The sequence below is a fragment of the Rutidosis leptorrhynchoides genome, chromosome 8 (assembly GCF_046630445.1).
Source record: "Rutidosis leptorrhynchoides isolate AG116_Rl617_1_P2 chromosome 8, CSIRO_AGI_Rlap_v1, whole genome shotgun sequence".
In the NCBI taxonomy this organism is placed as follows: Eukaryota; Viridiplantae; Streptophyta; class Magnoliopsida; order Asterales; family Asteraceae; genus Rutidosis; species Rutidosis leptorrhynchoides.
The window spans coordinates 312,146,184-312,156,292 of NC_092340.1; the positions used below are offsets into that span (position 1 = coordinate 312,146,184).

The following is a 10,109-nucleotide window of genomic DNA, read 5'->3' on the forward strand; positions in this document are numbered from 1 at the left end:
ATAGCTTCCATCAACTTTACCATCCAAGAGCCGCGATGATGAAACCCAGTGAAATCACCCAAAATCCGCTACAAGGGAGACCACAGCGAAAACGTCATCAAAACATGATGCCTACAGTATATAAGATTCTAAGTACCAAGAACTAAAGTATTAAATCAATTAAAATGACACCTGCAGTATTTGTTTTCCATAAATGATGATTAAGAATCATATAGTCGCACTTGTTCTGTTTTTTCTTAAAACGCATGCAAAACTTTATCAACGGCTGAAGCTTTAGCCACTACTGATACCTCCAGTAGTGAATTGAACTTCATGTGCCTATCGCACACATATCTATACACACGTATCAGCAGTAATTTATACTGCTTATCCTACAAAACAATCTTGAAGGTATTTAAACCTTCAAGATTGTTAAATTCAGCATTTAAAAGAGGTGAAACAGAATCTGACACACTATATCAATGATACAAATCTAGTAGTTTATGCAATCTTGTAAGGTTATTGGATTCCATGAACAAGATCTGACCCATGTACTAGTATGTTATTGCTCTGCTTTATTTGCCCAAGTGTCATGATACATTTATTCTGGCAAATATATAACTTCTTTTATAAGAAGCAAAACATTGGCAAATAGATATAATACTGTACTAAATATGCAATCAACTGGCAGTAAGTATAGGCCTTTTCATGTGTTTTGAATAAGAGTACATATAAACTTACAATTTGATCCTGATACAAAGAAATATAATTTGGGTTTCGTCCTCAGTCGATAAACACTGCCAATTAATATATACAATTAATTAACTAATGTTGTGTTTATTGATTTTCACTGACTTTATTCATGAAAGATTATAGTCTGTTGTGCTTCCTGTTCCAGAATTTAGGCATCCTTGGTTCAAAATCGGGCGAGCGTTGGTAAACAATCGATGCAGCTGTTATTAAGATGGCTGCAGTTACAGCCCATATCACATACACATTGTCATGTGTTTTGTGAGTAAAATAGTGAAACATATATTTGTCTCCTTCAGTTCCTCTCTCTTCCTGCCGCCTATTTTCATTCTGAATAAACAAAATATCATATTTTGATATAAAATTGGTACAAGTGATAGATCATGTTGGTCACGGGTATGTTTTATTACCTTAATGAACATCTTTATGAAAACTTATTCCTTCCTTTTAAAGATAAATTTTTTTACATATAGTAATAACCCATGCTAAAGTTTCAACCAATTCCTGCCGATATCCACGCAAGGAAATTAATAACATAAATCCAGTAGCCTAATTTAGAAGTTTAAGTTGCATGATTATATATACAGGGTGAAGACCCCTGTAGAAATTTGCATAGTAGAGAACTTAGTATATTGTGTACAGACTGAGGTCGCCTCGATCTGTGTACAGACTGAGGTTGATTTGTGTACAGACTGAGGTCGATCTGTGTAGAGACTGAGGTCGATCTGTGTAGAGATTGAGGTCGATCTGTGTACAGACTGAGGTCGATATGTACATGGTTCTCTAGGTTTTCTCATATGCAAAGTTCTCTCTAGATCCTTTCACTATATATACATTTCTAACTTCTAACCACTTTCAGAGCGTTTAATTAGTTTCCTTATTGGTAACAACTTTCTCAATTGATTCAATAATAGCAGCAAAAGAAGATTTAAGAATTACTAGAGAGCAAACCTTGAGAAACATTTCAAGAGGGGCATAGAAAATCGACTCTACTTCTTCAGTATTTAGAACGGGATTAAACGCTTGCTTATTCCACAGTATGCCAATCACAGGAACTATAATAATGTTCCCCTGCAATTACCATACCACAATAAGATAGGTAAGAACATATAAACCATAAAAATAGAAGCACTTTTCTTCACATAAAACCATAACCTTAAAGAAAACGTACTATAATATGGATTTGAAGAAAAACTCTAATTAAAACTAGGGGTGTCAGCTCAATTAAAGAATCAAAAAGCTCGAGCTCGGACTTGTATTTTTTCGAGCTTATATTTTAAGCTCGACTCATTTTAAGCCTTAAATGAAACTAACAACGGTTGTGTTTGATAAAACTGAATGATTTAGCTGACTGAATGATTCAAAGTCTCTGAATAAAGTTGGTTCTGAATGAAAATAAGCTGTTTACTAATCATATTGAATGAACAATATGAATGGGGTAAACTTACATTATTAACAAGTTACATGAATTAAAAATTCAATATACATGTTTGTTAAGTATTCTAGTTATGATTTGAGAAGAATATTACAAAAAATGTAGGTGTTTAATGGTTAAGAGAGTGTTTTAACTCTGAATGGTTCAGCAACTAATACTGAACAAGCTCACTGAATGTTGAATAACGTTGAATAATTCAATTAAGAGTTAAACAAACACACCCTAATTTTACCTTGGTCCCTGTCAAACATACACCTTTGATCCTATTTTTACCTTGGCTCCGAAGGGTTGAAGAACAGTAACAACATCAACAAGTGAAGGATCCAACCCAATTTCCTCTTCAGCCTCCCTTAACGCGGTTCGAATATCATCTTGATCACCTTCATCCGTTCTACCTCCCGGCAAAGACACTTGCCCTGCAATCAAATTTAATTCAACCTCATTGCTCATTGAGACATTTTATCAAACACCTAATGTGCAGGACTTTATATACCAGAAAAAGACGATAACTTTGATGATCTTCTGGTTAAGATAACATAGATATCATCTCCTTCTTCAAAAAGACATATTAGAACTGCAGCTCTGTTAGGTCTTTTCAAGTTTTGGGATGGGTTAGATTGTTCAGCAATTGAACAAGATGAAACGGAGTTGGATTGACGAAACCGTTGAGATAATTCTAGTAATTTATGTGATCTATTTTTAACGTTGTTGCAATCCATGATTCATAAACACTGGAATACAACTTAAATTCAGCCTTCGTTGCTGCTTTTTCTACTAAAATTCTGGTTAAACCATCAACATTGTTGTTGACTTCATTAGTTCGTATGTAACCTTCTAATAGTTCAAGATGACGTATTTAGTCCTCAAAAGTTCAGAAAAGATGTTAACTTTCAAAAACAAGTGTAACACACAAGTCATAACGAAATAGATTTTACAATATTTGTTCTTTAAAGTTGAAAGTTTGTATTTTGAGTTGTTACACTGGGTCCCAGTGGTGACGCGTCAGTTCAGTGTTAGTTCAGTGTCTTGCTGATGACTGGAGGCTGACTGGACTGACACTGAAAACTGACATTGGTGAAAAAACAGGTGAATTGGGAAGATGGTCAGTTCAGTGTCTTGGAGAGAAAATATATTTATATTATTTATTTCATTTTGTTAAGCTTCTAACGTTCAAAAATTCAAACAATGGGACCACATATGCATTTTTGGCCGACGTCTTGCCCAAGACTTTGGAAGAAGACTTTGGAAGAAGACACTGAAATGGTGTGGGGGTGACATGCAAAGTCAGCGTCGACGCTGGGGTGACTTTACCACACCTCATGCTCTTAAACTCTGTGTAGAGAACTTAAAATTTATATTAGAGCTCAGTTATTTGGAATATCATGATTCGTGAATAATAATTGAAGTTATGTAGACCCCTTTGTGTGAAAAATAAAATATTAACCGAGTAATGTGTGATAATTATTGTATGAGACGAGATTCTGTTTTTAAAGTTAAGTGTGGGTCCCCTTTGCAAGAAATGTGTGCCAAATAACGCGTATTAGATACGCTCTATAATTCATGAATTATTATGCGATTATTCGATGGATATGTCATTCGAATTTGCCTATATAAGTCTGTATATTTTCATTTTTCATTTTAGAGGCTTCAAAATACATATTCTCTCTCAACCTTGTAAAATTCTATTAAGTACAATATAAAGATTTGTTTAGCATATCAGGTGTGTTCAATAAATCTATTTTATAAAATTTGTGTTTTGTAAATTAGTTTGTTTTAATATTTCTATTTTTCAATTTATAACTTTGTAGTGATATAGAAATAGAAATAAACTATTGTAGAAACAATCATTGTCGATTATAAAACTTGACGAGGTTTGTTTCCCCCCTCAATATTGTGTAACAACCTTGTGTCATACGTAGAAACAACCCTCAACTAGCAACAAATTGTTCAAAAATACTCCATACAATAATGAGCGGGGAAATGCGACTACAGTTTACATGTGTGTGAATGGCCTTGTATAATACGGATCATGTAAAATAAACCTCAACTTGCAACATAATGTTTGAAACCCTTATCTTTGAAAATGATTTACTTGTTTCGTCAGTAGGTGAACGAGAGGGTGGCGAGGTCCTTGACAATGTTGCGACAAGGGATAACCGGATCATGTGAACATATTTTGACTAGGTCGAAATCCATAAGGCCATGAGGGTTATGTTTGAAGATGAGCCGGAGACTTTCATGAATCATGAGGCGAATTATCATATACATACGTCTAATTCGTATGTGGACATAACGATTATTATTATAACGGGCTTTCATCAAATATATATATTAGATCGTCATTATACTTAAAATATAATGAGTACATACATGCATGATACATGATACCAGTACAAAACAACCGAACCAGACACAGATTATATGAAACCATGGATGGAACAAGACTAGTACAAATTACAAAACTTGATAAAGGTGACATTTAAAACAACCAAATTATACAAATACAAATACAAATATATATGAAATCAAGGATGGATTGCCCATAGATATTCAGGAAATTTTAAGGCCCCAAAAGTATGTAATATACAGAGTAGAAGGAAAAATAGGTGCAATAAAACCAGATGTTTTATGGATTTAGTTTACAACTATGAATAAAAATAATAATCTGGCACTAAAGCTAATCCTTTATGGAATCCAAAAGTTCACACATGCAAAAACAAGCTAGTCTTGGAAATGTTTATAAAACTTATCAGAAAGAGAAAACTACTAATTTTGTGAATCATTCATCCTTTGAGGATAATGATACCTGAGTTAAGTCATTCTTGCTTTTTCCTTTCTTCATTTTTGCTTTAAACCGGGACTTTAGTATAAGAGTCTGCACTGTGTTTGCAAAATTACCGACAGCCATAGTTACCAAAAGTATTCCACATGCAACAACCTGAAAAAACAGCTGAACCAGTCAACTTTTCTTCATGATCACAAAACGAAACCTGAAAGGAACACAGCCTGATACAGGTAACATAGTTTTTATTGGTCTAAATGGGTCAGGCCGGTTGACCCGCCCTTTCTCAAGATTCCTTATCGCTTTCATAATATAACTAATGAGTCATAATGATCACAAAATTTATGTATATATCGTGTTTTACAAGTAAATAGGCCAACATCTGACACCTCTAAGCCTGATACAGGTAACATAGAATTTACTGGTCGAAATGGGTCAGGCCGGTTGACCCGTAAAACCCTTTCTCAAGATTCCTTATCGCTTTCATAATGTAACTAATGAGTCATTATGATTACAAAATTTATATGTATCGTGTTTTAAAAGTAAATGGGCCAACATTGACACCTCAAAGTATTATGATGTTTCTTACCTGCCATTCAGATACAACACCAACTACTGCAGTTTGTAGCAATAGAACACCAACATATGCTTCAAAGGCCTGTAATGAGAAGAAAAAGTTTCTGTAAGTACACAATTTCATTATATACTTATATTTTCCAGTTTTTTCACATAGAGAACAATTCTTGAAGAAAATCACCTGCAAGACAAAGAGTATGGGCAATAACACCCATAGTTGACCTTTGACTCCAGAAGTTTCACCCCATACAACGTCCATTCTTCTTGCCTACAATCAAACCAAATAATTTATGAATATTTATCCAATGATGTATATATATGCACTTTCATTTTTTGCATTTTTTTTTATTCGATATCAACTATAAAGATTTACGAGACTAGAACAAACAGTTAATTTTATGCAGGATTATACTAATAGTACCTTTCCCAATGCGATGCGAGTATACAGTCTCTGCCGTTGGTATCTGTTTTGTAAAAGCATTGCTACGCCTTGCATGATTGCCCATATTAAAAACAATAGTACACCTTTCTGCAAATAAGTTAATCAACACGTGAATATTTGGTTTCAGACCAAAAAAAACGTAATAAAAACAAACAGTATGTTAACCTGCTTCTTGGCGCAGTCTGGTTGTCTCTCGATCTCCCAAGTGAGGCTGATGAGTGCCATAGCCATAGCACAATAGTGATGGTATATCCACCTAATAACACATCATGAACAACCATAAAACATTACTTATTTCAACATCAATCTTATCTTATATTCAGAATGCAAGGAAAAAAAATAATACAAAAAATATAAACATGGCATACAACCTTGCAAGAAGATGCATTTTGCAGTTATACGAAGAGATGGCAATATGGGTCGGTTTCATGATGGGTTATGGTTTAAATGGGTCATATTTACAGGTGAAAATGGGTCAGATTGAATTACCATGGACGTATATCGCTTCCATTGACTCTCAAAATATTCTCTCTTAACGCTAATCCTGTATACAGAAATAGCAACCACGCCTGAAATCCACACACTTCATTATGCTCATGTAACAATTATATTTGGTAATAACGATACATGAAATTACGAATGAAGAGAAAATTTTACCTGATAAAGCTGTACGGGTAATGCAGGGAAACAGTTACCCCAAATTTGCCACCATAAAACCAGTAACAATGAAGGGAAAAACAGAAACAGATACGCAGTTTTATCCTGCCCATAGTATATAGAAAATTACCATAAGTGGTCAAATTTAACCAAATCCGAAAAAAGGCATCTTGAACGAGAAATATCCAATAAAAGGAAAAGAGTTTTTAGCTAACATATATATACAAACGAAAAATTGAGATATTGTTACCCTGAAACTATAGTATTCCTCCTTCACTTTCAATTGAATATCTTTTCTGTTAGCACGAACATTTATTGGACCAAGAAACATCCTCAAAAACCTTCCTGCAACCCAATAACACTCGATCAATAAACTGAAATGAATAACAAGATACACGAATTTTTGTGACCTAACCAAATGGTCCGCACATTTAATGTTAAATCAACATTCGTGTATGCATGTTTATGATGTCAGCCATGATGAATATATTTATCCTCAAAATACTCGGATACCACAGACTAATATATCATTTATTAACCTGATAAAACAAAACTAGCTCCCTAGACAAATTTAGGCTGCGTTTGATAGACCTGAATGATTTACCGCTGAATGGTTCAATTCTGAATAATATGAATGATTCAAAGTCTCTGAATAAAGAATGAAAATAAGCTGTTTGATAATCATTTTGAATTAATGATATGAATTGGGTAAAATTAACTTATTAACATGTTACAGAAATAAAAAATTCAATATACTTGTTTGTTAAGTGTTCGGGGGATATGATTTGAGTAGGATATTACAAAAAATTTAGGTACTTAATGGTTAAAAGAGTGTTTCAACTCTGAATAATTCAACACTCAATGTTGAACCATTCAGCATCATCATCAGTGGCGATTCTAGGATGAAATGCCAATGGGGTCCTAATTTTTTTTTTTTCTAAGGCTAATTATATTTGAAGGGTACTTTAGTGGTTATTTACCTCTAAAAAAATACAAATTTTAAAAATATATGGGGTCCTATACTTAAATTTAGTGGTGTCCTGTACAATTTGAAGTATACATCGTATAAATTTTTTTTCCACTAGTGGGGTCATAGGACCCCACTCCCTTCAAGGTAGAGTCGGCTCTGATCATCATATATCATTCAGAGGTCCGAAACAATTAAAAGTTTCTTTTCTTTTCTATAAGAAATTAAGTAACCAAAAAAGATTAATAATACAAATATCAGAAGTTGGTTTGACTAATAAAGATAAAGAACCGTGTGATTTGCAAGGAAGAAATGTAGCTGCATCTCCTTCACTCAATGTATAACTTGCTCTATTTAACTCTTCAACCAACTGTAAACATGCAAATCAAATATCAAACACAATGATGCACTATAATAAATAAATATACATACTACATAATAAATATAGCCCTAAATACATACAATAAACTGAAAAAAAGGGCCTTACTTTTTCTGCATGTTTGGAATCTAAATTGCCTTTCTTAACAGAAGAAGTAATAAACGATCGAATCATTTTAATATTAGAATCAAGAGCTAGGGCACGTTGTCGTAACGATGCATCTTCTTGACAATTTTTAGCAATTAAAATCGATGCTGAATCCTGTAACTCTTTACTTTGTTCCACAAGTCTAGAAACTTCTTCACCGGCGTTTAGCTCCGGCACAACTTTATCACCGCCGTCTGCGGCAGTTGAGTCGCCCATACCGAACAGATCGATCTATTAATTAAATAACTGATCGTAATCTACACAATTTAGAATTAATTAAATAAATAATAAATATGTGATTGAGTGTGTGGAAGTGTGTGATTTCAATTTGTTTTGTGTTTTGTGTGTTGGTGTGTTAATTACTACGTATTTGGATAATAAATAAATATTAATTTAATACAAGGGGAATGAAAAAAAAAGGAAGTGGTGGTGGTGGTGGTTTCCGGCGGAGGAACGGAGGGAGGTGGTGTTGAAATTAACGACGGCCGGTGGAAACGGAATTGGGGATGTTACGTATTTAGCATCAAAACTTTGAATCAGGTGCACCGCAGGTTCTTTTTATACAAATGTTTGTATGTTGGTACTGTAATTCTTATTTTGTCTTTATTCCGAATCTAATTCAATCTTATCATCGGCCTAAATTGTTGTATCCTATTTTGTTCCAAAATATATTACTGTAATAAAAGGGTTCCACTTAAATGTACAATTATGAATTATGATACACAATTTTGACGAATTATCGACAAATATAGTGGGTATGTCGATCAACCGTTTTAGACCATTTCTTTTCTTGGGGGATTTTTCCAAAAAATAACACCCACAAAGCCGGTGTATACATTTTGAAAACTAAATTATTCCTCGATTAATTATCGATTACTCATTTTAAAGAGCAGTCCGTTTCGATTTTTCAAAATCCGTTTAATTAATCAGTCAACAATAATTAATAGGTCAAAATCGAATTTGGTAATCAAAGTCGTTCAAAGTCAAAATTGGTCAACATTTTAACATGAATTTTAACTAGACATTTAGAGTTTTTGAACAAAATGAGCAATTTTAGAAAATATTGTTAAAGTTAATGTTTATGTTTATTGTTTTCTTCTACATTTACACATATAAATCGTGAAATTTAATATTTTAGTGTATATAGTACATTTGATTCATCCCCGAATGATCCTCGAATTGCCGATTACTTCTTCCAAAGTCTCAACAGATTAATCACCAAATAGCGAATTTTGCAACCTTGCCTATAGACCAAGAACTAGTTTTCGAACCCTCGCTTCGCGCCGGAGGTTCGGTTTTCAATATATTTTATTGTGTTTAGTTTGTAAAATTATTTCGTGGCTGATGATGATGTCGTTGAAGCGCAACTCGAGTCAAACAAAAAGGTATAACCCGTGAAAGATTTAAATGTTATTTTAAATTAATAATATATGTGCATCTCCGCGTTTCACTATAAAATTGTCTACTTTTAAAAATTTAACGTAAAATCAATGTGTATGAAAAGTACCCCAAATATTTAGCGTTTTTAAAAAAGCGTCCGTTTTGCGTATAATTACTGACATTGTGTTCTTAAAATTATTTCGAGTTTAACGATGGTGTCGAAAAAATTTAACTCGTTGCGAGCGAGAAGATATGACCCGTTGAATATTTGGGTGGAGTTTATTTAAGATTTTTAATGAAAATGGTTATTTGACACTTTACCCCCCCTGTTTGAGGGGTTGATTTGAGTTTTTAAAAAAAAGTGTGGGGGGCTTTGTTGGTTGAATGGAATTTAATTAAAAAAAAGTATGAAAAGTCGAAAATTCTCCTGGTTACTATTTATAACTTTTGTGTATTAGATATATGTATAATATAATTAGATAGGGGAAATTATGTGGTCGATTTAGAATGAATAAGAAGTTTAGTGGTTGAATTATAAAATGTAAAAAATTTGTGGTAAGTTTATAAAAGCTATAAAAATAAATACTATAAAGAGTGTGTTTCAATTGTAAAAAA

General features: G+C 33.2%; 2 protein-coding genes across 2 annotated transcripts; both read right to left on the minus strand.

Annotated features, from left to right (window-relative positions):
• Nucleotides 1-771: 771 nt before the first annotated feature.
• On the minus strand, nt 772-2,918 carry LOC139862387 (nudix hydrolase 15, mitochondrial-like). Its single transcript, XM_071850983.1, has 4 exons — nt 2,658-2,918; nt 2,438-2,580; nt 1,681-1,800; nt 772-1,059 (listed from the first exon to the last, which is right to left on the minus strand). Exons 1-4 carry the CDS (start codon nt 2,881-2,883, stop codon nt 850-852), a joined length of 699 nt encoding a protein of 232 aa, XP_071707084.1. The 5' UTR covers nt 2,884-2,918; the 3' UTR covers nt 772-849.
• Nucleotides 2,919-4,684: 1,766 nt separating this feature from the next.
• On the minus strand, nt 4,685-8,470 carry LOC139861351 (uncharacterized). Its single transcript, XM_071849723.1, has 10 exons — nt 8,076-8,470; nt 7,880-7,958; nt 6,872-6,966; nt 6,622-6,726; nt 6,454-6,533; nt 6,130-6,220; nt 5,944-6,051; nt 5,704-5,790; nt 5,536-5,604; nt 4,685-5,102 (listed from the first exon to the last, which is right to left on the minus strand). The coding sequence occupies exons 1-10, from the start codon at nt 8,328-8,330 to the stop codon at nt 4,944-4,946; spliced, it is 1,128 nt and encodes a 375-aa protein (XP_071705824.1). The 5' UTR covers nt 8,331-8,470; the 3' UTR covers nt 4,685-4,943.
• Nucleotides 8,471-10,109: the final 1,639 nt, after the last annotated feature.

Coding starts and splice junctions, on each gene's coding strand:
- LOC139862387 (XM_071850983.1), bottom strand. CDS start 2,883: ATGGATTGCAACAACGTTAAAAATAGATCACATAAATTACTAGAATTA. Junction 2,581..2,657: donor AAAGTTATCGTCTTTTTCTG/GTATATAAAGTC, acceptor ATTTGATTGCAG/GGCAAGTGTCTTTGCCGGGA. Junction 1,060..1,680: donor CTCTTGAAATGTTTCTCAAG/GTTTGCTCTCTA, acceptor TTGTTTATTCAG/AATGAAAATAGGCGGCAGGA.
- LOC139861351 (XM_071849723.1), bottom strand. CDS start 8,330: ATGGGCGACTCAACTGCCGCAGACGGCGGTGATAAAGTTGTGCCGGAG. Junction 6,967..7,879: donor TCTTCCTTGCAAATCACACG/GTTCTTTATCTT, acceptor ATTGGGTTGCAG/GAAGGTTTTTGAGGATGTTT. Junction 6,221..6,453: donor GGAAGCGATATACGTCCATG/GTAATTCAATCT, acceptor ATGTGTTATTAG/GTGGATATACCATCACTATT.